This window comes from Podarcis gaigeae (assembly GCF_964106915.1).
Source record: "Podarcis gaigeae genome assembly, chromosome: 4".
In the NCBI taxonomy this organism is placed as follows: Eukaryota; Metazoa; Chordata; class Lepidosauria; order Squamata; family Lacertidae; genus Podarcis; species Podarcis gaigeae.
The window spans coordinates 50,397,084-50,424,328 of record NC_139677.1 but is presented as its reverse complement, the minus strand read 5'-3'; the positions used below and the strand labels follow the sequence as shown (position 1 = coordinate 50,424,328).

General features: G+C 42.0%; 1 protein-coding gene across 4 annotated transcripts; it reads left to right on the top strand.

Annotated features, from left to right (window-relative positions):
- The first annotated feature begins 435 nt into the window (after positions 1-435).
- Positions 436-26,655, top strand: NDP (norrin cystine knot growth factor NDP). 4 transcript variants are annotated; one of them, XM_083735029.1, is made up of 4 exons: positions 436-487; positions 1,117-1,262; positions 20,254-20,612; positions 25,764-26,655. In XM_083735029.1, the coding sequence occupies exons 3-4, from the start codon at positions 20,394-20,396 to the stop codon at positions 25,989-25,991; spliced, it is 447 nt and encodes a 148-aa protein (XP_083591155.1). In that variant the 5' UTR covers positions 436-487; positions 1,117-1,262; positions 20,254-20,393; the 3' UTR covers positions 25,992-26,655. The 4 variants fall into 4 exon arrangements, with proteins under 4 accessions (XP_083591155.1, XP_083591153.1, XP_083591154.1 ...); XM_083735027.1 differs by having other exon boundaries at positions 450-639; XM_083735028.1 differs by having other exon boundaries at positions 450-1,262; positions 20,257-20,612.
- The last annotated feature ends 590 nt before the right edge of the window (positions 26,656-27,245 follow it).

The following is a 27,245-nucleotide window of genomic DNA, read 5'->3' as shown; positions in this document are numbered from 1 at the left end:
ATGGCAAGATCTGCTCCCTCTGCGCTCTTCAGCCCTGGGTCCAAGCCTTTATTTTTAACCAGCTTGGCAGCTCTGTTACCATTTGTGCGCACTGACATTAATCCTCCAAACACTACAGAAATATATGGCGGAACTGATAAGGTCTGTGGCGCTAGAGCAAATTGTATAACTTCCATCCCCCGTAAGCCCAGTGGGAGGTGATTTTACAGTTCCCGCATAATTTCATAAGTATAAAAGGAAGTGAGCTTAGTATCGGTTGTATGGTACTTTTTTCCGCTGTTTAGTTCCATTTTGCTCATCATTAGAAGCGGATTGTTAACATTATGCTCCTGGCACATAAAGCTTAAGCAAAAAAAAGTTTTAAAGATTGGACACAGAGGGCGGAGAGGTGATGAGTTCACTCTGTCTTTCTGATCATTAATATGTGAGTCCCGGAGAGAGCTTGCTTAAAGCAGACTTCCAAGAGAGCAAGGAGAAAGATGCAAATGTATGCATGTTCATTCAGTTTAATGACAAGGCAATACAATACGCCCTGTCTGATCAACTGCAATAAGTCAGTACCTCTTTCTCTCACACACACAAGATTCAAGTCATAAATCTAGCATCAATAACTTACTCTTCAGACAAAACCTCATCAAGGTGACTGTGGAAGAGGTTACACTTGGTAGATGTTTTCCTGAAAAGTATTTCTCCCCCCCCCCCAATTTGAAATGGCAAACAATTAGCAGAGGTGCAAAGGAGCTTGTCTCTGACCAAGTGATCTGGCAAATTTAGATGGGACAGAATGAAATTTGGACCTGAACCTCCATAGCCTTGTATGCCATCACAGGAAACATCCTGAAATTTCAGTGTATTTGCATCCAGTTTTCCAGTTCTCCAATGAGAGAAGTCTGTGCAGAAGAAGGAAGCTTGACTGGTGGTGTTTAGTGATTTCTCAGATAACAAGAGCTTCACATTTCTGTGGAATTCCCATTTGCTTGTGAGCTGCCGCTGCTGCTCGCCTGATTGATATATGACTGCAATGGCACTTTTCCATTTGACATTCTCTCTCTCTCTCTCTCTCTCTCTCTCTCTCTCTCTCTCTCTCTCTCTCTCTCTCTCCTGCTTAAACAACAGCCCTAACTTTTGTGTGTTGCAAATATAAAAGGCAAGCCATGTGACAGGGGGACAGAAGAACAAAAGCATTTGGAAGTAACCAGACCTCTTTTTCGCTCTGAGTTGCCGGAGTCCAAAGGAAGGTGAAAGCGGCGCGTTTTGCAAAGGTAAGCAGGCAGGGATCGGAGAGATTGGATCAGAACGCTAAATATCACATTGTGCTTAATGAGAATGATTTGTCTTTTGACAGCCCCGCGTTCTTTAAATATCCTGCTTTACTGTTCACGAACTCAGATTTCATTAGCGATTGCCTAAAGATTCGCTGCCTACTAGATCTTTTTTATTTATTTATTGCCAGCGTGCCTTTAATCATGTGTCTCCTGAGGATGCCAGGGGGCAGTCAGTGGGGGAAAAAAAAGAATGAGTCCTTCTGGGGATAAAATAACTGCAGCATTAAATCCATCTCATCTCCGCGCAGGGGCTTCTCGGTTTGTACTGACCCTCGTTTGTACGAGGCTGAACTGGAAGGGGGGCAGGCAGCTGAGTTGTGCGAGTCCGAAAAGGGGGCTGAGGGGTATCTCCAGCGCTGCCTTTGTCCCATTACAATGGGACTCCATGAACGCAGGCGAAGCTCCTGCTTTAAAACGGAGATGTGTTTACTTTTATGACAACTAATGTATGCTGATCCTCTGCCAGTCATTTGCTGGAGGGCTTGGAATAATTCGAAACAATAGGCAATATTTATTTCTAGGGTTGGGTGTCATCCCTTGCGAGGTTTTAGGTTTTGTTTAGGATCTCCCACCCCCCTTCCCCACTTTTGTATTTATCCAAACTTCTGGGAAGTTTTGCCACGGGGTGCACAGCACTGGTTATGGATTAGGATGGATTTAATATGTGCATTTGATTGGTTAGGAACGGCGAGGGAATCCACAGTGTTTGTCTTGGCTGCAGAACAGAGGAGATATATTGAGCAGTCGGCTTACGCCGTCAGCACAACCAATAATGCAGGGGGATGTCTGTTCGGCAGATCAAACCAAACCAAGGATGCTCAGGCAGGGCAAAGCTCTCAGAAATAATTTGCCAGCCTCCCCAGACCTCCTGTTGAAAGAAGTTTCTGACGCTGCCCTGGAATCACTGGGTGATAGCTCACTAAACCATATTGCAAGCAGATTCATTGAAACCAATGAGTTTACTCTGAGTAAGACTAATGTGACCCCTTTTTTGGAGGGGAAGGTTTCAAATGTTCTATTTTAGAGCAGCATAATTCTGAGAGATAATAATATAATGGTGGTTTTTTTAAAACCAAAGATGTAATGGCAATTTTTATTTTCATTATTATTATAATAATACAAATGTATAGGTGGCTTCACATAATAAAGCCATAGAAGCAGTGCACACAGTAGTAGTAGTAATAATAATAATAATAGCAATAATAATAATAATAATACAGCTGTAAAAACAATAAGAGCAATTCAGCAAACTCCAGAATAACAAAACTCTCCATACAAGCTCTAAAAACAATAAAAACATTTCACCAGATGTAAAATTGATCTTCCATAAATGACTGGGCTACACCTCAAAGAAAGCCTTCCTAAACAATAAGGTCTTCAGTAGGTGCCTAAGCATCATCATGCTAGCTGCTTGTCTGTTCTTTGGCTAGTTGTAATTCCAGAGAGCTGGAGCTTGGTATCTTGCATAGGCAAAGTGTGCTTCTGAATATGTTACTCTCAGCAGTGTCCCATCAGAGGAGTGCTGTTGCTGGGCAGCAAGGAAACAAGGCAGTCCTTTAGATATTGTGGTCCTAAGTTGTTTAGGGTTTCAAAAGCTAAAAGCATGTTAAATGTAACAGCAACATCTACATCGAGGAAATTTAGTGGACAAATTCCTGAAGAAAACAGCATCACCAGTTGAATGAATATTTAAAGCAGCACGCATGATTCTAGCATAAATTTCATGTGGGCATGAAAGTGTTTTCTTAAGGCTGCACTGGAGAGGAGTGCTGCCAGCTAGTCTAAGATTCAGAAAGGAAAAAAAGTGAACGAACCTCTATGGCTCATCCCCCACTCTGAAGAAATAGGAAGAATAATAGTAGAAAAAGTTTACTGCAAGTGATACAAGAATATTTTAAAGATAACATTTCCCCTATATGAAGTGTGATGTTTGCAGTGGAAATGTGTAAACCACAGCAAGGCAAACAGACATGACAGAGAAAGTATATGCAAAAATAACTTAGAAAATATGTTTGAAATTTGTGGCTAAGGACCATCTTCATTAGCCCTGGCCCCATAATGGAAGCAACCAACCCAAATGCATAGAAATATTGTGTCATGCAATAATAAAATACTGCTCTGCAGTTGGATAATTTCATTTTTTACTGGCTCTCCCCTTTTGTTTGTTGGTTTTGTCCCAGAAAGCTAGTGAGTACCACCCATTGATCCAGAAGGGTGATGTGATCAAGATGGGTGAACATAGCAGAAGCATTTGGATTTAAGTGAAAGCATGTTCTACAGTTAAAAATCGTGCCGCCTGAACCTCCCCTTTTGCTTGGACGTTGAATGGCAGAAGCTAGCTGTCATCACTGCTATGATTATACACTGGAAGGAGGCAAATGGCATCAGATTTGTGGATTCCAAAACAGTGTAATGTCATTCAAGAGGCTGGAGAGCTGAAAGACAAAGTCCTAATGTAGTAGAGAGATCGCCTGCCTTAGGAAGTTGCCTTACATTGAACCATCTGGCTTAGTATTGTCTACGATGGCTGAGAGCAGCTCTCCAGGATTTCACACAGGGATCTTTCCCAGCCCTGCGTGGAGAAGTTAGGGACTGAACCTGGGACCATTTGCATGCAAAGCTTGTTCTGTGCCACTGAGCTATAGCCCTTGCACTGAAGAGTCTATTTCATTTATTGATTAAATTTGTATCCTGCCTTTCCTCCCAGATGACTCCAGCATGGTTATTATATTTTCATCTTAGTTCTGTTTGGGTAGCTGAGGAATAATTCTGCAATAATTTCCCTCAGTTATGCTTACAGTCTGAAATGGCCTCTTCCATCATTTAAACTTTGACAGTACCATAGATGCCTCATGGTGGCTATGAAATTAATGACTTATGCTACATAAGCTATGTGAAATTTTAAGAGGATTATTTTAGATGGGAAGGCTGGGGCAGAAACTCATGTTACACTTCTCCTGTTAAGAGCCATTCACAGTGAATTGCTTCTAAAGAAGCACACCTGTAAATCTATCACATGCAATGCTGAGGATATATTTGTAGTTCAACAGACTTAAAAGCAGGCTGGTATGGATTCTGTGTGATCCTTGCAGAATTTAGTGCTATGGGTGTGCATAACTGAGCCTTCAGAGGATCTCTGTTTTCTAAAACTGGCTTTTGGTTCTTATTGCTTTTATTATTGCAGTGATAAACCTGCAAGCATGTGGGCAACACAAAGTGAAATTTTAGAAACCACCACATAACCACCACATTGGAGTGCTAATGCAAAAGCTATCCAAGTTGACTGTCACTAATAGAATGCAATTTGCACATTGTCAGGGTGGGGAGACAGCTGCCTCTATGGCATTAGAAACGCAAGCACTGATGTGCTCAAGTCAGATCTGGCTTGCCGTTGGCTGTCCGGTCTGCTTCTACCATTATCAGCAAAGACACTGTTACATCAGTGGAAGGAAAGAACTGTCTCTTCTCAGAACTCCTCATGCAGCTGTTTGCTGGGTTGAGATTCCTCAGAAAAAGTGAGATTCAGGAAAGATATTTCTTCTTTATTGTGCATGCATGATTATTTGTGCTCACGATGATATCAGGACAATTATTCGTGATCAAGACTGTTTGTAAAACAAATTAGAGTAGTCCAATAGGCACATGCTTTATAGCAGGACTAGCTCAAACATTGCTGTACTTTAAGTAGAACTGAGCTACCACTGCAGTGGATCACCTTTGGAGAGGGACAGCACACTCTTAACTTATGGAATCCAGAGAGATGTGATGATGGTTGCTACCTTAGATGGCCTTTTCAAAGGTTTAGACAAGCTCACAGGTCATTTATTAGCCATGATGGCTAAATGGGCAGTATAGCTCTGAAGATCAATTGCTGGGCACAAATGTGGGGAGGGCTGCTGCCTACCTGGCCTGCTTCAGAGCTTCCCAACAGCATCTGGGGGGGGGGGCTGCTGTTGGGAACATGATGCTGGTTTAGGAAGTCTCTAAGTCTGATCCCTCAGGGATACTGTTCTTCATCCTTCTGAGAGCAACACATGTATTTATTTGCACCCCACCTTTTCTCCAAAGAGCTCAAGGTGGGCCCCACCAGTTTTACTCAGACAACAATACATTGACATAGGGTAGGCTCAGAGAAAATGGCTGGTCCCAGATCAACCAGTGAGTTTCATGGCTGGGCAGGGATTTGAACCCTGGTCTCCCATGCCCTAGTCCAACACTGCAGCCAACCCACCACAGTAGGAGTTCCGTGCCACCTTTCAGTGTGAAAGCCTCACAAGGCAGCTTATGGACACAGTTAAAATATAAAGTATACATGAAATCAATTCAGTAAGGCTGCAGTCCCATGCTTACCTTCTATTGAACTCAATAGGACTTACTTCTGAGCAGACATGTATAGGATGCTCTAAGACAAGAAATTAAAGCAGCCATCTAAGTTCCCCTCCAGGTGTGCATTTGGGATGATTTGTGCTCTTAAAGGTATCAGAGTGGTCACATGTGCTCCTGAATTTATTTATTTTTTTAATATATATTTTTATTGATTTTTAACATACAAAATTATATAACATACCACACAATTTATCACACATACATTCTTATTGGACTTTCATCAGCACCTCTGACAATCCTCCATCTTAAACACTTCTTATGCATTTCCTAACTTAATATTGCCTTTACATCTCTTAACATAGCATCTCTCCTCCATTTTTACAATATTTCTAATATTATTCCTCACAGAACTTCTTGCAAACCTACAAACATCATCTGATCATCACATATACTTTTCAAATAATCCATAAATTTACTCCAGTCTTCGGTGAATTTCTGGTCTCTCTAGTTTCAGATCCTTCCCGTTAATTTATCAAGTTCCACACAGTACATTAATTTCACACATGTGGTCCTGAATTTAAGCTGGTTTCCATCCTCAAAGTCTTTGAGATGGGTACATGGTCCGTAGCTTCCAGGAAATACCTCCCAACTTTTCATACCAGAAATGTTCCTTGCCTCATGTGCCATGCTGCCATGGCAATGTGCCACACCGAAGCCGCTTCTTTCTGACGTAAGCCTGTCCCACGTGCTTCCAGCTGATACCGTTTTTGTCGTGCTGAGGGGATGTTAAGCAAGCAATCACAACCTGAATATTAGAAACTGTAAAAGTGAAAGTATAGTGCTGTCTTGGTGAATAACTCCTGCTTAAATAAAGCGGGGGACTGAAGTGGGCGACCCTCGTGTTGCGAGGGCCAGGGGAAACTTTGCAGCTGGTGAGCCTGTTAATTTTCTTTTGGTCGGAGATGTGAAAGCAGAGAGAACCCAAATGGAGGATCCATGTGCTCAGGCAGCGAGGGGAGGGCTGGGGGTGGGGAAAACAATGGTGTAGGTGTGGCTGTGTTGGTAGTGGTCTCTCTCGCCTTATCCTCTTCCTTTCCCTGCAGGGGCTGAGTCAGCCCAGCTGGAGGGCACAAGGAAGGAGGGAAGGAGAAGGGACTGGATTTATTGCTGCAAAGGAAGGGGAGAGAACTGTGGCAATGCTGCTGCCAGTGCTGATGCCACAGCTGCAAGAGCCAGAAGAAAGGTCAGGGTGGCATGTCGGCATGGCATCACAGGGCAGCTTCCACTGTTGGGGGGAAAAGAGAAGGAGAGGACAAATGGCAGGATTGGAGGAGTCAAAGGAGGCAGTGCAAAATCAAGAATGCAGAAGCCTTGAAGAGCTTTTCTGTACTGGAGGGGAGGGGAGCAGACATATAATAATAGTAATAACAATTTTATTATTTATACCCCACCCATCTGGCTGGGTTTCCCCAGTCACTCTGGGCAGCTCCTAACAGAATATTAAAAACACAACAAAACATCAAACGTTAAAAACTTCCCTAAACGCGGTTGCCTTCAGATGTCTTCTAAAAGTCAGGTAGTTGTTTATTTCCTTGACATCTGCAAGGAGGGTGTTCCACAGGGAGGGCGCCACTACCGAGAAGGCCCTCCCAGTACAAATCTACAACATCCACGTGCAAAGTGCAATATGCTTGCTGCCACATCCACCTGCAGTACATACAGTACCCATCTGAAGGTGCCCTAGAGCAGACTACAGTCTAGCACAGGAAGCGCAGTAAAATAATTTCAGAACCAAGACATCAGTGATGCAAACAAGAAAACATTAAGAACTGAAGGAGCACATTTAACTCGAAAGCAGTGTGAAATCAAAGGAGTTACAAGGCCCATTTAAAAGCTGAAAAGGAGAGGGGGGGGGTCAAATGTGCATCCTCGATGAAGGAGCCATCACTAGAAAGGCCCTGACTCTGTGGGATCCATATTACTGAGCAGAATATGCGTAAGCCGATTGTACTTGTTCAAACCCTTTCAGGCAGGGATTACTATGAAGCCAGTGGGGCATGTCTAATAGAGTCAAAGAGTCTGACCTTTATGTAAAAGCTGCTTTGAGAACCATTCAATTCACAGGCAGGCTGTAAATTAAATAAATAAATAAATAAATAAATAAAATAAATAAATAAATAAAATAAATAAATAAATAATAAATAAATGCCTCTTTAGACTTTTCTAGTTAAAATCAGCTTTTTGCCCTGAAGCACAAAAGACTAGGTAATATCCTTTAAAAATGTTTCAAACTTTTCTTGTTTGGTCTCCTTTGTACTAATGCAAATCATTTGGCACTTGCTGTCTTTTAAAATCGTGCTAAGTTTTCGTTTTAAGAAAAAAATATATATCTTGTGGCAGTGAGTTCCACACGATAATTTTCACAGAAAAAGTGATTCATCATGTTGCTGCCTATTTTCAGTTGACTGCCTCTCCATGCCACTGACTATTCCTTTGTTCTTGTAACCTGAGAAAGGGGGACTGCAAAAGCTTTGATCTGGCATGCCTCTGTAATTCACTACTTTGTGTGCCACTCTGGGTGGTTGCTGGGAGGAGCGAATACTGTACATGCTCACTTCCATAATGAAACATAGATGTAATTGTATGAACTCGTTTGCCTGATTCCCTGCCAATTATGATGTGGAATCCACCCGGGACCCCACAATTCTGGAGGGCCCACAATTCTGCTCCCACACGGGGAGAGCGAGAAAGAGAAGGAGGGAGGGAGGGTGACGCTGTCGCCTGGTCTGACTTATGATCAGCTGTTACTTCCTTTTTATGTGTGTCAGTGTGGAACATATTAAAATTTCTCAGTGACGGTATGCATGGAATCCCTCTGATGCCGCACCTCTAACTTAGCAGAACAATAAAAGCAAGGTTGTAGTAAGCCTTTGAGCAGCTGGTTGTCTATATATTCTCTCTTTTTTCACATAATCTAATTCAGAATAGAATCCGGGTAGCACAGGCACTACCACTTCCAAGCTCCACCGGCTCTCGTTCTGTTTGCTGGAATTTTGTGGTGCTGCTCTCCCAATCGCGGTACGTTATCTAAATGGCAGGCAATGTATTCTTTCTCACCATTTGTCCATCAAATGCTGAAGCCAGCTCATACCAATGGGACTCTGAGCCACCAGGAATTCTGCTGGATCAATATTATTTTAGAGATTTAGAGACAGACAGATGGATAGATGATAGATAGATAGATAGATATAGACAGACGATAGATAGATAGATAGATAGATAGATAGATAGATGATAGATAGATGATAGATAGATAGATAGATAGATAGATAGATAGATAGATATAGATAGATGATAGATAGATATAGATAGATAGATAGATAGATAGATAGATAGATGATAGATAGATGATAGATAGATATAGATGATAGATAGGTAGATATAGATGATAGATGATTGATAGATAGATGATAGATATAAATAGATTAGATAGATAGATAGATAGATGATAGATAGATATAGATAGATAGATAGATAGATAGATAGATGATAGATAGATGATAGATGATAGATAGATAGATAGATAGATAGATAGATAGATAGATAGAGATAGATAGATGATGATGATAGATAGATAGATAGATAGGTAGATGATAGATTAGATAGATGATAGATAGATAGATAGATAGATAGATAGATGATAGATAGATAGATAGATAGATAGATAGATAGATAGATAGATAGATGATAGAGATAGATAGATGATGATGATAGATATAGATAGATAGATAGATAGATAGATAGATAGATAATATAGATGATAGATAGATAGATAGATAGATGATAGATAGATAGATAGATAGATAGATAGATAGATAGATATAGATAGATGATATAGATAGTTGATAGAGATAGATGATGATGATGATGATGAAGATAGATAGATAGATAGATAGATATAGATAGATAGATAGATAGATAGATATAGATAGATAGATAGATGATAGATAGATAGATAGATAGATGATAGATAGATAGATAGATGATAGATGATAGATGATAGATGATGATAGATGATATAGATGATAGATAGATATAGATAGATAGATAGATATAGATAGATAGATAGATAGATAGATGATAGATAGATAGATAGATAGATAGATAGATAGATAGATAGATAGATAGATAGATATAGATAGATAGATAGATAGATGATAGATAGATAGATAGATGATAGATAGATAGATGATAGATAGATAGATAAGAACTGAATCATTGTTAGGGGAGTCTGCCAATAAGGTTCTCAGGCTTATTAATACAGCAGAGCTATAATCCACGTTGGCATGGCCTTGCAGGCAAGTTGAAGATTTGAGTTAATGTTCAGAGTCTGGTTTGGTGAAGGAAGGTCAGTCATATCATGATAGTGACCCACATATCACTGCCACAACACTCAGGCTGGGGCTGGATGGGAGCTTCAGAGCATGCCACCCGCCTTGTTAAAAGAAACAAGTTGATATCTGAGGACCTTTCATCCTTTTTCATCCAGTCCTTCCTTCAAGGAAATGACAAGTTTGACTGAATGAATCCAAAGGGAAGGATTTAATTCCTGACAAGTGTACACTGCAATGGAATTATACAGGGGTTTTGTTGGGGGACACACACTGTTTTCATTCATTATTATTATTTTGATCCTTTGTGGAAATTTCCCAGTGATTTCCTCAAGAGAAAAAGCAATGAGTGACTGAAAAACACTTGCATATCTGCATATTACATACTGTCTTCTATTAGGAGCAAATCAACCATCCTTAAGGAGCAGGAGTGGGTGGTCTGGAGGGTCATCACTGCTATACACCTGGCCTTTGGTTGGTCATTTTGGTGCTGCTTAAAGGAAGGTGGAGAAACAAAGGCGGACGACTCTGGGGTTGCGGCGCTCATCTCGCTTTATTGGCTGAGGGAGCCGGCATACAGCTTCCGGGTCATGTGGCCAGCATGACTAAGCCGCTTCTGGCAAAACCAGAGCAGCGCATGGAAATGCCGTTTACCTTCCCACTGGAGCGGTACCTATTTATCTACTTGCACTTTGACGTGCTTTCAAACTGCTAGGTTGGCAGGACCAGGGACCGAGCAACGGGAACTTACCCCATTGCGGGGATTCAAACCGCTGACCTTCTGATCGGCAAGCCCTAGGCTCTGTGGTTTAACCCACAGCGCCACCCGCAAGGTTAGTGCAGTGCAAATGCACTGGAAGATCCAATCTGGTGGGAGCACGAGTGGGTTTCTGCCATGTGGACTTTGCTGCTGCCTTCTCCCTTCCACTCTACCGGCAGTGCTGCAACCAGCCAGAGATCAGGGGAGCATCACTGCCCCACCATACTTTCTGCTACTGCTAAATAGTGATCAAGTTTTTGAGTTCTCCAGGCGTTTTCTTCAGGCTTAAGCAAAACAGGGAAAGTGGGAGAGAGCTAGACATTATGCAGAAACCTAGAGGTCTGCAGAAAATGACAGTCTTAAGACGGAGTGCAGGACACATTAGGCAGGCTTAATTTGATTAGTCTCTGGTAGAGCGTCCTGAAACCTGGAAACAGATTTTGGGTTGCACCAATGTCTGCTGGGATAAAGAAACAATAATGAATGTTCTCCATATATATTTTTTAAAAAAGATTATAACATACAGCAGTTACTCAGATCCATTTCCAGCACCTGGATCCCTTGTGAGGCAGAGAACAGAAGTAAAGAGAAGTTTGGCAGTTTTTATTTTAAGCAACGTTGGAGGTTGATTTTGGGTGGCACACTAAGAGTCAATAGAAGTCAAATTGGGAGACCCTCCATATGGGTGTTCTGATGTGGATGTCTTCTACAACATGCTGTTGACACAATAATAGTGCATTAGTGGTGAATTTATTCTACTTTGTTAGCTGTCCAGCGATATTTCTCTATTAGTGCCACATTAATGTTGTCTGGAGGAGCTATAGTGCAACGAAAGCTGAACAACAAAAACTCAAAGCATTTGTGGTATGAAAAGTTATCGGTAGTTTAGCAGGAAGTTACAGGATACACACAGACTGGAAATGAAACAGTATGACTGTCCCCCCCCCCCATGTAGCCACAAATAATTTTGAAAGGAGGATTGAGTATGATTCCTCTGATAGTATCACTGGCACAAATAATAATGAATTATTTGTAGGAACCAAAATGCAGATGGCATGTCCCATCTTCACATAGTAAACTATAATCTTCCTTCAGTTTTAAAAGTCTTCAAATAACAAAAATTGTAGGTGGTCATTTTGGTCTCTTAGGGAGAAAAGAATCCAAAAGCCACAGTGAGATTATATCAGAACTCAAACTCTAGAATTCTACCTTCCAGCTTGTAGAAGAGTTCTGGAGATCTTGAAAGCTTGCTGTTTACTTTGCGACATGTTTGTTGGTTTCTGCATTGGTTTCTAGATCTTTTTGAATGAACCAGCATGGCTACCTACAACATTTTTTTTTTTGTCTTCTGTGTCCATTCAATAATCCTCTGCCAAGCAACAGTACCCATTGCACATCACCATTTTAAGGCGGCACTAGTGAAGCTTGTTGCCAGGCCAACAGGGAACAGAGGTCGGGGTAGGGGGGGGAGAAAAGGAATGTTAACTGTGCCTTTTTCTATGGAGATGGGAAGAGGACAGTCCTTTCCACTTTGGCTTGCAAGCCAGAGCAGAACTCTTGCCCCAAATATCAGTCCAACTGACACCAGATATTTTAATTGAACTTTGTGGTTTTTCTCCTATATATCACTGTTAGGTGCAATTCCATGATTAGAGGTCTTGATGCTACTATGTCTGTTGTAAACAGTTACAATCAACCCCCCCCCCCAGTGCAAAGCTATTATCCTGCAATGCCCACAATCAAGTTACTATCCATATATTGCTGAACTAAAAAGAGCTTTCAGACAGAAAATAAAATGTATATAAAAATATCTGGACTAGTAAGCTTCTGACAGTGCTATTTTATGCATTTTTAAACATAAATATGTCCCAATGAATTCAATAAGACTTACTCCCAGGTAAGCATGTAAAAGATTGCAGCCTGAATTGCTCTTCATTTACTTTCAAAATGCTGTCTATTCTCCTGTGTTTGAGAGGTGACATGCTTATCATATGATTATGATTACTTTTAAAAAGATAGTTAATGGGTATTGTTGGATAAAATTTCATCCGTGCCATCCCAAGTTCTCAAGCAACCAGTAAGGCAATGAACTAGTTGTCTGATGACCGATGGTGCTAAGATACAGAATAATAATTGACACTTTAGGCATACTGTGTGTATACCTGAAATTTTATTGGTTAGTAACCTCATGGAAATTCTAGGCTGGGCATTTTCATGCTGGTTCCCTGTCCAGTTGCAGAGCTGATAGGGACATTGTGGAACCAGCATAGACCATGCAGTCTCTAGAGTCTCCATCCCACTATTGACAATATGGTCTCTGGGTGTGAAAAGATGACCAACTGACAGCAGAGGCATGAGCCATATGGATGTTCTCCAAGGTGAGTAGAATCTCTGGGGGAGGGTCCCAACCAACAAGTTATCCCCCTCTCCCCATTTCTTTGCTGATAAGCACAAAGATCTCTCTTAATTCCTCGCCAGTGGAGAAGTAAACAACAGGCATTTCAGATGTAAACCTTTCTTTTACACCACAAAATCTATAAAACTAGAGCAAATGGGTTTTAGAAAATGTTTTGAATTTAAGACCATTTTCAGCTGCTCACTCAGAGGAAAAGAGGCTAAAGTGATAGCAAATTACATAGCAGAGCTGGCTTCCAGAAAATTACAGTGAAATCTTCCTCTCCGACATCATCCTCAAAATGACGGGGTTATGCTGGAGAACTGACTACACAGGTGGATTCTGTCTTTGTATTGGAAGTACTCAACAGTTAAGAGGGGGAGTCATCGAGGACATAAGGGCCAGAAGTTAACAGACCCACCCTTAACTTTTGGACAATCTGACTACGGTGCCTCCTTGCTCTCGTCCAGAATGCTGTTTATATAACACTGGATTAGCGTGTGTGAATGGCAGGCCAAAGCTTCAACAGAAGTAGATCACGTTAGTTCTGCTGCAGCCAGAGTTACTCTTGTCCTTTATGTCAGGCAGGATCTAGCCCCGAATGTTTAAATTTGGTATCCATACAAAACCGTGCTGGGTGGGGTGCAATTATTTCAGTTTGTTTGGAATTGTCTTTTATGTGGCTTCAGTTCTCTATTTTCACCTCTTTCCCTCTGAGTGGATCACAGCTGCTTTATGACTTCATCCGGCATTTTTAAGTTGGACAACAATGCAGTTGCGAGGGTTTCAAATGCAGTCGCATCACTGTCTGCCTGCCCAGTCATCAGCCGTGCACAAATGCTTAAATAAGGAAGCATGAAGAAGGGGGAGGGAAACAATCCCACTGCAGGAATATTTATTTACCGACAAAGGGCAAGACCTACTGGGCACTTCTTCTCTCTGTGCCACATGGAAACAAAGGGGAGATGAGCCAAAGCACACTTTTTCTCTTGCTAAGTCCCTTTCACACTACTGTGCCAGAGAACGGTTGTTCTGTTTAAAGCAGCATTAGGGTGGAGCAATGTTGAATGTTGCATTAAATGAGGGCTTGATAGACTGCAAGGAAAAATGCAAGAGGAAATTGTTGCCGTAATTTAAATTTTGGCGATCGAGAGGACATAGCACTTAGCAAATATCCAATATCAATATAATGGCACGGACATTAGCAGAAGAGAAAATACTCAGCGCCAACCCCTGATGTTCTTTATCTAGCAGTTTTTCAAGCACCCCCCCCCCTAATTTCCATCTGATGTTCTCTTTCAGGCATACATACGGAACGGTGCCTAGCGCAGCCAAACCTTGCATGTGTTTCGTATGAAAACTTTTCTCTAGTTTTTGGATATTTGGTAACAATGACTTAACCTCTTTTATGTGCTGATTAAGTTTCATTTTGCATGGAGGACTGCAATAAAAGTTATGGCTTCACAAAGAGGTGGTTAGAAAAATGGTTCCACGTGGTGGCAGCTTCCATCGGAATTGCCCCCAAAGAGAACACAGGTCAGGGCTTGGTCAGAAAGCACATTATGCTTTGCGCACTGGCTGGAGGCTCCAGATCAGATTCCTATAAGGCAGAAAGTGGGGAACCTTTTCCAGCCTGGGGCCAAATTTCCTCCTGGTCAATCTTCTGTGGCCCACATGTCAATAGCAAGTGGGCAAGAGGCAGAAGTTTGTGGAGATGTGAGTCTCACCTTTGCACAGCAGGCTATATTCCACCCATGCAAAAGTTAAAGGTTTCTGACTTTTGCCACACACTTCTTTTTCCTGTATCCAGGCCAACAAGAGACATTGTCACAATTCAATGACATACCGTCTCCCTGCCAGGCAAAGACAGCAAGCACCAGTAAGCACCAGCAACATGTGTCTGGAAGCTGGGAAAGCAAGGCTGCCCCATCTATGCTTCCACAGGGACTTCATGTTCCTAGATCCCTTTGTTTACAGCCATGTACACACAGCCATGTACACACACACATCCTAAATCCACAGTTACCAGGAAGGAACATGGCCCTCAGACATGTTCCTGTGTCTGCCTAATTTCCCCTGTAGCTAGTAGCACTAGCCCTCAGCTGCTGTTTTTATTTACTCATTCTGCTGGTGGTTTTATTATTGCATTATATTGCACCACAAGATGTGCTGGGAGGGAGTTGTTCTGAAAGGCAAGGTTTAAATCAAACCAGGGAATAGCATTGATATAGCACTATAGTGTGTTCAAACCACTTCAGATACATTACCTTGTTGAACTCCTTACAATCACCCCGTTGTTGTAGATCTCCTCCCTCGCCACTGATATTGTATGTGTGTGAGAGAGTGTAGAGGCTAAGGGAGAGTATTGTGCTTAGGCCTACCTAGCGGTTTCATGGCAAAAGGAAGCAGAGTGCTTAGAGTGGCTCATGAAGAGAGTCTGCAAGAGGTCCATTTGCTTGTGGTTCTCCAGTAGGCACCATTCCATGCACACAGGTCACACCGGGATTAGCGGGAAGGGACTTGCTCCGAGCAGAGAGTCTGCCTCGTGCAGGGCTGCCATTTGCTTGCACAGCTAGCAGCTCCTTGAATTTTATGCCTATTATTAGATCTAAACCTGGCATCAGGTTGGCAGGCTTCGCAGCAAGAGCAACAAATCAATCAAGCAAACAAGCAGAAACTCTTCCAAATAAAACTCCAGCTCCGGAGATGGGAGGGCTGCGCTGGAAGCAAAATAGGAAGTTGCGTTGCCCCAGGGCGTCTCGCCCACTATGGACCGTAACACGTTTAACTATTAAGTGTGTTTTACTCATTCGTCCTATATTCTGAAGTGAGTAGTAAGTTTTGTCCCCCAGTCCACCCTATGGAGCCAAGCCCAAGCAGATGCTTGACAGTGTTTCTGTAGAATAAAGAAGGCATGTGTCCTGCATGACAGAGGACAATTCTCTATTTGAAGGGCCTTCCATCCTAAGCCCACTTTAAAGCTAAACAGGAAGGTAAAGAAGAGACCTTGAAGTTGCCTACTAGATAGATAGGAAACTGAGAAGGTACAAAAGTCACCTGGTCACCATCTTCCTCACTATGGTGGGATGTATTGTGTGTTTCTATTTAAATCAATGTGATCATTTCTAAATGATCGCCTACTCATCAAAATCAGCACACACACATTTCATGCACATCTGTGCCCCCGTTTTAAAATGTTGTGCGAGTGGCCCTCCTACTGTAGGACATTGAGCTTTCTATCTTCCTCTGGTGCTACGATATGGCAGCCTGCATATGCAGATAACTATTGAGCGGTTTCCATAGGATTGTGGTATAGCCTCACCTGCAACTGTTGCACAGGGCACACCTTAAAAAGTATGGCAGTTCATGCTAAGCATAAGCCCTAGAAGAATCCACCAGCTTGTTCTTCCCCACATACCCAGCTGACCTGGGAAACAGAGGTAGAGCTTTGGCCTGGGTGAGCAGCCAGATGCCTGGCAGAAAAACCGCACAGCAGCACAGCGGCATGTCTAGTGAAGTGGCAGCTTATCAGAGGGGGTGGGGAAGGTTATGGCAGGCCTCCATGGGAGCCGCTCCTCACCCTGTTCTTGCAGGGCCCGCAATTGTAATTTCCACTTTCCCACCACATTTCTTGTAAATGTATGTAATCATCTTTATTGCAGTTTCTGTAATTTTGGCCTCTTTTTCATAGCAGCTTATTTGGAGCTAGTACTTCAAGGACCACCACAGAGTTGAAAGGAGGCTCTGTAGGATTCTCTGCTCAACCCTGCAGCCTCCTCCATCAGCCCATGCAGTCGCTGGCTTTTCTAAGTGCCACCATGCAAGTCAACCCTGCCCAGTTCACCACCAAGTAGTTTTGGGTAGGGATGGGAGATGGGAGTAATTTGATTCCGTTCACCTCTAAAGGTGAAGCTTTCTAATCTGACACTTCCAGAATGAAAAGAACTGAGCTGTCCTTCAAAATTTGCATTTATCTGAATTTTGCAATGCCACTCTTCCTCCAAGTACAGTGTTACCTTGGTTTACAAACACTTCGGGTTACAAACTTTCCCCAGGATGACAACAGAAATTGCATGCCAGCAGTGCGGCAGCAGCAGGAGGCCCTATTAGCAAAAGCATGCCTCAGGTTAAGAACGGATCTCCGGAACGAATTAAGTTCGTAACCCGAGGTACCACTGTAATGTAATGCCTAGAGGAAGATAAAATGCACATATAAATGCATATATTGGTGAGAATAGCATGCAAAAATAAATTATGTTAGCGGAGATTGTTTTATAAGTGTTTGTTAGACAAAGGTGCATGTGTTAGAAATTCTTGCAAAGACGTTGATGAATTTTCACAAGGCCTTTTTTTGTTGGCAAACTGATTTGGAAATGTGAAGAAACAGAGGAGAGAGAGAGAGAGAGAGAGAGAGAGAGAGAGAGAGAGAAACTGAAATAAAAATTGACAGATTTCCCCCTGATGGTAGAGAGGAGCCTGTGGGTGGATGTGCCAGCACATGGCTCAGAAGTCCATTGGATAGAGCAGATGAACATTAGCACAAGTAGGTCTTGGGAAAGACACGGAGAAGCCTGTTCTCAAGCTAAACTAAACACGGTCTATTGCCATATAGTTTGCCCCTGCAGGCAGGCATTTCCATTCACAAATCGTGTTTGAGTAAGTGAACCAGACTGAGAATATGGTGGGGAGGGATAGGGGAGGCCACTTGGGAGGCTGGATCCAGCCTGCAGACTGTGGGCTAATTACCTGGGGTTATGTCCTTTAGCTTGCCTGCCAACAAGAGGCATGTCACTGTTCAAATTGCCCACCTGGAGCAAGGAAAGATGGGGAAACAGCTAGTAGTTGGAACAGGGGAGCAGCCTTCTATGTCCTTCAGTAGGAATTCAGTGGCCAGCCCAGTCCTACCACGGGGCAGGGTGAGGAAGCCTCCACATGCAGCTGTTTCGGGGTTATGAAAGAGCAGCAAATGGCTTTTTAATTCATGATTTCTGTGTTCTGAATTTATGATTCTTTCATTTTTGGTTACTGTACTCTACATTTATGATTCTTAAAATTTATGGTTATTGTATTTTAAATTTATGATCCTTTAATTTAGGGTTATTTAATTTAATTTATGTGTTTTGTACTTAACGGCTATTATTTCATTTCATTTCTGTTTATTGTATTTTGACAGCTAAGGAAGGGGAGAGGGAGAGGTGCTTGCGAGGTTTTCTGCGCCAGATGCCAAAATAACTTGGCTGCCTTTGGCCTTTATGCACCTAGACATGTGGGAAGCAGCAAAATGTCTTTGGCCAGACCTGCTCACTGATTAACATTATTTCTTCTTCTCATATTGGTTGGTTGGACTTGACTGACATATCTTATATGCTTCTTGAAAATGAAGTTGTTGGTTTATTGGTGGGGCTGAAGTTGCAAGATCTGCAGCTGTTGCTATTTTATCAGGTGGCTCATCTATATATTTCACCTTCTCTGTCAGCCTGTCTCTGTGTACCAGTTGCTGGGAATTGCAGGTGGGGAGAGTGCTCTGGCACTTATGTCCTGCTTGTGTGCTTCCCACAGACATCAGGTTGGTTGGACTAGATGAGCTATTGGCCTGCTCCAGCAAGGGTCTTCTTATGTACATATTAGAGAAATGATATAAAACATTTCTTGGTGAATAAAGAGAAAGTACAACAGGACATCTATTCTTCCAGTGTCAAGAGCTTCAGATTTTCAGTTATCTCAAGCAGGAATATCAGGAGGTTTTAAAGAATATATGTTTCTAGCCCTCATCATTTTATGAAATGCCACCACTGATACTTCATGTCAGGGGTGGGAAACCTGGGGGCCAAAATGCAGCCCTTCACATCTCTCTCTGATCCTCACATGATATTCCCCCATTGAATCTGCTTGGTGCACTCCTTGAGAGCTTCTGGAATGTGTTTTTGAACTGTGATCATGCCGCTTACATGCCTGGGTAGATAGAGGATGGAGAGATGGAGAGATGTGTGTAGAAATCTCTGGCATCCATACTGCTGGAATCAGAGTCTCGTCCGTTGCCAATAAACTTGGCCCTCAGGCTGATAAAGGTCCCCAACCTTTGGTGCGCTATGTGAGTCGATCCTAGTGTGACTTAAAGCAAATGCATGTGGCTTTGGGGGTTATTTGCTGGAGCTTCTTGGGATTTATTTATTTTGGCTTAATGCAAGTAAATAAACATTTCCATACAGGTGAACAAATTTAATATAGTCAAGTAGTGGCTCCCATCTCTTTCTTTGAGATGGAAAAACCTGACTCTTATAATGTATGGTCACAGAACCTCCTATTAGTAAAATCTCATTCAGATTCGTTTCAGATCAGGATTTGCGAAACATGGGTGCCCTCCTACTGATGAAGGCAAGAACTTTCCCCCCTAGCTGCAGACACTCACCCTCAAACACATGTCCTGTGTGTGCTCACGCACCCTTTGTGGATGTGTAGGTAAGATCTCTTTGCTAGCAGCAAGACTGCACAATTATTTTCACATATGTTCCCCACATCTCAGCCCATTTCAATGGACACAGCTGTGTGCAGAGCACAAAAAAGCAAGTCTATCGTTGGGGCAATCACTGATTAGAATGGCTGAACAGATCACTGGAGAGAGGGATGAGCCCGGTGAATTAATTTTCGTTTCTGCTTTGAGCCAACATTTCCATCTTTAATGTAACTCTCTTTAATCCTCTGGAACACACCTTTCAATTTTTCATGCAAATCCTCGGGCCTTTTAATGTTCAGAAATCCTCAGGTGCCTTGCTAAATAATTGACACTGAACGGAACCGACTGGAGACTTCATTGCATAAAAACATTTTCTGCAATATTAAATGTCCTTATTATTAAAACATTGATAGAAGAGGCTTTCAGCCTTGCGAGGCTTTGACCTCTTCTTCCACCACACCTACAATGGGATGATGTTTGCTCAGTAAGTTTTTCTTGGCCGAGACCGGTCTTTTGAGCTTTATTATTATTTATGCCTAGTTCACTCTAGAGGCCATTTTGTTGTTTTTCCAGGATCTTAATTTATTTATTTTCTATCCCAGCAGCCATACAGAAGATGTTCTGATGGATTATGTCCTCCACAAATGCCTAACTCAAAACCAGCAATGACAAGCCAGAGACTTAGCACAGAGCTCTCATTTTCCTCGAAAGGGACTGGGCCCCAGTCTTTAGAGTGCTTCTGATGCTCTGCCTCCCTCTACTGTATTTCCCGAGAAGTTCTCCAACGATGGGAAATCATGTATTAGCCGCTTCCATTTCCATGCTGTCCCTTCTGGCAATAATGGGAGACACAGACAGTAAAACAGACAGTACTTTCATGATCGATTCAGACCCAGACCGCTGCATGAGGCACCATTATGTGGATTCCATCAGCCACCCTTTGTACAAGTGCAGTTCAAAGGTAAGTGCTATCTTAAACTTCTCAACCTTTCTTACATGCAGGTACCATAAAAAAACCCAATAACGTAAGGGAGCATAATGTGTTGTGTACACGTGTAGTATCTGAAGCACACAGAAGCTGATTTTTCACAGTGCAGTTTTGCAGTTTCGCAATTGTACACAGCTATGTGTGGTGACATTATCTAAAGTTGCAGCTGCTATTCAATGGTGCAATGGTGTTATCTACTCCCCTCCCCTCAAACAGTGTGTATATAACTCTCTCTCTCTCTCTCTCTCTCTCTCTCTCTCTCTCTCTCTCTCTCTCTGTGTGTGTGTGTGTGTGTGTGTGTGTAGTTTGAAAGAGAGGGGTTGGAAACTGGTGTGTTGAAATATTATTTTTATTATTTATTATGCATTAAGTTTATATGCTGCCCTTCATCCAAAGATCTCAGGATGGCTCACAAGATACAAATACAGGATAAAAGCACAAAATAAATAGTTCAACCTCAGGGCCAGGTCTACCATTAGGCAGAGTGAGGCAGCCAACTCAAGCAGCCGGTTTGGGAAGTCATGAAACAGCAGCAAATTTATTATTGTTACATTTTTTACTGCCAAGGAGGAAGGAAGGCATTTGTAGGAAGTTCTGCCTCAGGTGCTAAAGTAACTTGGCTGACTTTGTGTTCTGTGAATTTTGACTTGTGGGTGGAGGGGAAGGCACTACTTGCTTCTCCACGTCAGGCGGCAAAATGTCTTGAGCTGCCCTGATAAACCTGTCTTTATATTCCTAAACTTTGTTTAAAAAATCATATTAAATCCCAGTACTGTTTCTAAAACTTGGGTCTCCAGCTATTGTTGGAGTGCAACTCCCACCATCCCTAGCTAGGAGCTTAGTGGGCATAGGACTGTAGCCGCAGTGAACTTCTCCAGCCATGACTGGTTGCATTTGAATTAAGGGAAATATGACATCTAATCCTTTGAAAAATAAATGAATTAATAAAGCTGATACCTCCGAATACCACAGACTGAAAATCAGATGGACATCCAGAAAACTGATGGTGTAATTCGCCCTTTCCCAACCTATTGCCCTTCAGGTGGTCCTGTCATGCCCAGCCAGCATCTAGAATGATGGGAGGTGGGTCAAACATCATCATGAGTGCCATTGCTTTCCCATGCCTAGTGTAACTGATCACTCATGCAAAGAACACTTATTCTGAAGGAGAAGCAGAGGAGATGATGTCAGTACAACTATGTGTTTGTGAAGTTCCAAGGAGATTCTTAAGAAGTCCGACTTTTATTTTTATTTTTAAACGAAAAGGGCTGATTCCAGGACAGATCATAGAGATTTTCGCTTCTGGAGTGAAATATTGAAAAGATGCCTCCCACAAGGGGCTGAGCTGTCGTTTTTTACTTCCCACCCTTTGCACTGCAGACCTATGTGCCATATCTCAAAGTCTCCTCAGTTTCAAAAGCAGTTTGCCACGAGGCCTGAACTGCTGTTCAGTGTTTGAAAGTAGTCACACTGTTCTTTGGAGGCAGGAAAACCATCACTCTTTCTGGAAACTTGTCTGAAGTAACTGCCCCATGACGATGCCAGTTCTGTCTGATTCATGTGGTATAATTTTTGATACACCTGCTTGAAGAAATTTATGAATTGGCCAATTGCAAATCTAGTCAGCTCAACTTCCCTTGAGTGAGGTGGCAATTTTTCCAACCACTCCAGTCACAGAAATTGTTGCTGACATATTTTTGATCTGTCAGTTCATATATATTAAGTTTCTCCACATGAGCACATTCCTAGAGAAGGCATGGACTGCCTGCAGGGACACAAAATAGATTATGTGAATTGGCACTCAGCCTTTATGGCTGCAGAGTTGCGTTAGAAAATGTGACAGCAAGAAATGCTCTGAAAGGTACATTTATAAATGGAAAAATATACCATTTAAAAATTCTAACATGTTCACTCAGAAATGTACCAGAGTACAAGCAAGCAAATATGTACCGCTAAAATAGGGAAATTAGCCACACTCATCCGGATTATATTATCTTGTGTGCTGATTGAGTTACTGCATTCACTGAAAAGACACAATGTAGGCTGGGGAGATTGTTTTGTATTGTGTGGAAATTTTCCTGACTCAGCTCAGTGTTCAGGACTGTCATCGTCATTCAGGTTGTTTTAAAGTACTTCATCTAGTCATTCCCTTCTCAGCCAGACAGACTTCCTGATATGTTTCATATTGTGAATGAATTAAGGGGAAAGTGTGACTGACCGTGTAGACAGCCTCTCCTTCAAGGTGGTGGTGCGACCATAATATTTTAAAGCAGAACTGCCATAATGAGTGGAAAGACCAGAGATTTCCTCATCACCATCAGAAACTTCTGTAGCCCTCCTGCCAAGTCCCTATGATTTTTAGTTTCTGTGAATTATTAGCAAGAAGAAGAAGACCTCAAGAAGAATTTTAAAAAATAAAAATTTATAGAATATGAAAATGTCCCTAGAAAATTGCATTTCAGTAGGGCACAAGAATACAATTTCCCTCTTGCAATATTCAGATTATTCATATTATTACAAGAAAACTTGAGGAAAGTTTTTTTACCAAACTCTATCAGGCATTTTCTAAAGACATTTTACTATTCAATACATTTCAATTTTTCAATACAATTTGAGTCCTTGGCCCCCTTTTGGTCTCCTTCTGTTTGGTGATGCCCCCTTTACCTATTTTTATGAATTGCTAATATTAGTATATATTTCATATATTCAAGACAATATACCCCAAAATAAAAATCAGTGTATTTTTTTGTAGTTACCTTGTAGACCTCATCACAATGAGACAAAAAGCTGCTATTGAGAAATAATCTCACGTGGATTGAAAGTAGGGCAGTGGGGTGGAATGGCCCTTCTGTAATTGGGGATGGGCCATAGCTCAGTGGTAGAACACCAGCTTTGCATACAGAAGGTCCCAAGTCAAATCCCTGATAGCTTCAAGTCAGGGTTTGAGAAGACCCTGGTCTGAAACCCTGCAGAGTCACTGCCAGTCATTGTAGACACCACTGAACTAGGTGAACCAATGTCTGATTCGGTATAACACAGCTTCTTATATTCTTAATTACATTCAGTTGGTAGCAAAATTGAGGTAAAAACACACCACTTGCCTTTCTTAAGGGATATGAAATTCATTTGTGTCCACACACATCCTCCTTCCATGACAGCTTCAGATCCAGTTTTCTTTTGATCCAAATGCAGTAGATGTGGTTTACATATGGTTTCAAGTGATTTTTGGCCAACCTTTCCCTTTTCATTAGGAAACATGAGGAAATGCCAAAAAAGGTGTTTTTGCTTGAAATATTTTGCTTGGAGAAACTTGCTGTGGCTTAATAGCAGCTGTTGAGTTTTCTGCTCTGTTCTGCTCCGTGGAAGTGGGGAAGAGAGGCAGAGCCATCGATTGTAGCTCCAACACCTGCTGCTGTTGCTGACCATTTGCCCTTCTTTTCTCTGCAAAAACCAGCTCAAAAATCCTTACGGAGATTTGTCCCCATTATTGCCTGTTAAAAATGAACTTTCCTTCTCTGTTCAGCCTTTGAAAAAAAAGCAAATGACTGATACCAGCCTTATATTATACTATATATAGGATAATGTAGACTAAACATATAAAAATATGTAAGATGCATAAAAGAAATGCATAAAAGAAAACTGCAAAGCATAATATAAATCCTTCATAGAAGATTATGTCAACTGAAAACTGAAAACAACAATTCAGCTGGAGAAGGCCTGAGTAGAAAGAGCAGTAGAAAGAACAGCGCTTAAAGCATGGGTAGGCAAACTAAGGCCCGGGGGCCTGGATTTGGCCCACTCACCTTCTAAATCTGGCCCACGGCTGGTCTGGCAATCAGCGTGTTCTTACATGAGTAGAATGTGTCCTTTTATTTAAAATGCACCTCTGGGTTATCTGTGGGGCATAGGAATTTGTTCATTCCCCCCTCCAAAATATAGTCTGGCCCCCCACAAGGTCTGAGGGACAGTGGACCGGCCCCCTGCTGAAAAGGTTTGCTGACCCCTGATCTACAGCAATACCTGTGCAACTGCAACGAAGGCCCTCTTGGTGATACCTACATACTGAATATGTGACACCTCCAACAAGGGCTCACCAGCTGAGCCCAGGGGCCAGACAGGAATATAGGGCAAGTGGTCTCTAAAAGCCTTACATACAATCAGTAAGGGATTTCCAGAAGGATAGCAGTGTTAGACTATTGCAGAGAAATCAGCAAAGAGTCTTGTTTCACCTAAAGACTGAGAAGTTTCTTATGGCATAAGCTTTGCTTGACAAAAGTCTACTTGCATTGTGTGTCACTGTGTGCCACAAGACTCCTTTATATTATTATTAAATCTGGAATATATCATCTGTGTCTGGGGAAATATGGTCCATAAAAACAAGAGAGAGGAATGAATGCCAATCAGTATTTAATTCTATAACAGTAGCAAGCCTAGAGTTGAGAGAAAATTCTCCATGCTATTCATGGGCAGTGGATAGGGTGAGGCATTTCATTACCCATGAATAGAGCGGAGAATTTGGGGAGAGAATCCCAGAGGGAAGAATAAATTCTGTAACAGCATCTTGGGGCAGAGCTCACCATCAGCAATGGCAAGAGCATGGCTTCTTCTTCTTCGTTTGCTAAGAATGTTTTAATTAGACTGCTGTCATATCTATAATATTATTGCACACATACATGCCTCTGCCTCAGAAGCACTACAGTAGATTCCTTTTTCTGCTTAAGTGTGTTAGAGGAATAGACAGGAAACAACTGGATTAAGAAAAGAACTGGGGTCCAAATTGGCCATTTCCAGGTGGCCACGGGTGCTAGATCACATGACTGGGTTTGCAACACTTCATATCTTACTCCTTCTGATCCATAATCAAAGCATTCTATATTTTTTAAAAAACCCAAATATGCTGAAACAATGTATACAAAATGTAGCTGATGTGATAGAAAACCTAGGCCCAGTGTATATATACCCATAATTAAATTATTAACACAATGCAGTGAGGCCTAAATGGGTTGTAAGGGGGTTGTTTAACAGGAACCAGGTAGTTATGAACAATACAATTTCTGCTGGCATCACAAATTTGCACTGCTCTGGGGCTCCATTCCTTGATTCCTTTGTCTCCTTCCTTTGCAGATGGTGCTGCTAGCTCGTTGTGAAGGACGTTGCACTCAGACATCACGCTCCGAACCAATGGTGTCCTTCAGTACGGTCCTGAAACAGCCCTTCCGCTCTACGTGCCATTGCTGCCAGCCACAGACTTCCAAGCTGAAAGCCATGAGGTTGCGCTGCTCAGGTGGCATGAGGCTCACGGCCACCTACCGTTACATCCTCTCGTGCCACTGTGAGGAATGCAACTCCTAGGAGCAAACCTTCTGCAGCAGAAAGAGGAGGAGGAACACATGGTCTGCAGCAGAATTCTCCGAAGGACCAGCAGCCAAGGCTCGCCTTTTTGCCAACTTGATATTACAGGTCTCACACAACCAAGGCCAGTTAAGCATGGATTTAATTTTCAGAGCTGCAGAAAGCAAATCACGATGTTGCTTGGGAATGTGCCAAATCACGAACAGACATCAGAATGTATATCTATGCTGAAGGGAAAAAACCCTCTTGTGGTGGTGGAGGACTGGTTTTTAGAAACCTATTTTTCTTGGGAAAATACTTTGGGTAGTTTTTCTGGTTCAGTATTTCTTTAAATCCTGAATAAGGGCCCGTGAGAAATTATGACTCTTCATTTTGAGCGCCCTGCCAGTAAAAGTAAAAAGAACGAAAGACATTATAGAATATGTACATTGGATGCTATTATGTGGGAAATGTTTTATTTTAGAAGAAGAGAAAGACTCCGTCCCTGTATGCAGAAGCCTATTGTATCTTTTAAATATGCCCATTAGTTTATATTGGCCTTGGAAATGGACTGTATTGATGGTAAAAGTTATATTTTATCTGGTCTGGCAGCCAAGTGCTGGACAATTTATTGTGGTTTAGGTGCAGTTACAAAATAAATAACAGAAAATTTATTGAACAACAAGTGCAGCTCCTCCAATGTTGGGAAGTGGTGTTTACGATCAGGGACTGAAGCTTTGAAAAGAGTTGTTTTCAATTGGGCCTCTTTGCTACTGTTTTAACTTCTATGCAGGGTCCAGAGCTTCCAAAATAGTAATAGCTAGTCTTGTTTTCCTTCACAATAAGCACAAGTTTAAATGAAGGGTTCTCTTGTTGGTGAAGACATGTTTTTTCATTACTTGGTAAGTGCATCATTGACTGATTACTTACATGGGTGAAATGGTGTCACCCATGTCATGCCCCTTGATACAACTTTGAGCACCGTAGTATGTAGTGGGGCTGTATACACTCTTCTGCCCAAACCTCCCCCCCCCAAAAAAAAACCCCCTAACCATTGTGGCATTTGTAATCAACAGCTTCCCTTCATTAAATACAAAGCAATGACACCAGAGTCTTACTTTAAGTCATGCATTTTTCCATTTTCCAATGGATATAAATTTATGTTTCCAAGATGAAGTTACAGTTGCAAAGGATAGGATTATACGCAGAAATACATTAGAGTCTGAATTAGTCTAAAGGTTTATGAATTACTTCTTGTCGAAAGTTTAGGAGCGG

Excerpts from the sequence above, each read along its gene's own strand:
- NDP (XM_083735029.1), top strand. The coding sequence starts at position 20,394 with ATGCTCTGCCTCCCTCTACTGTATTTCCCGAGAAGTTCTCCAACGATG. Across the intron at positions 20,613-25,763 it reads TGTACAAGTGCAGTTCAAAG|ATGGTGCTGCTAGCTCGTTG; the intron begins GTAAGTGCTATC and ends CTTCCTTTGCAG.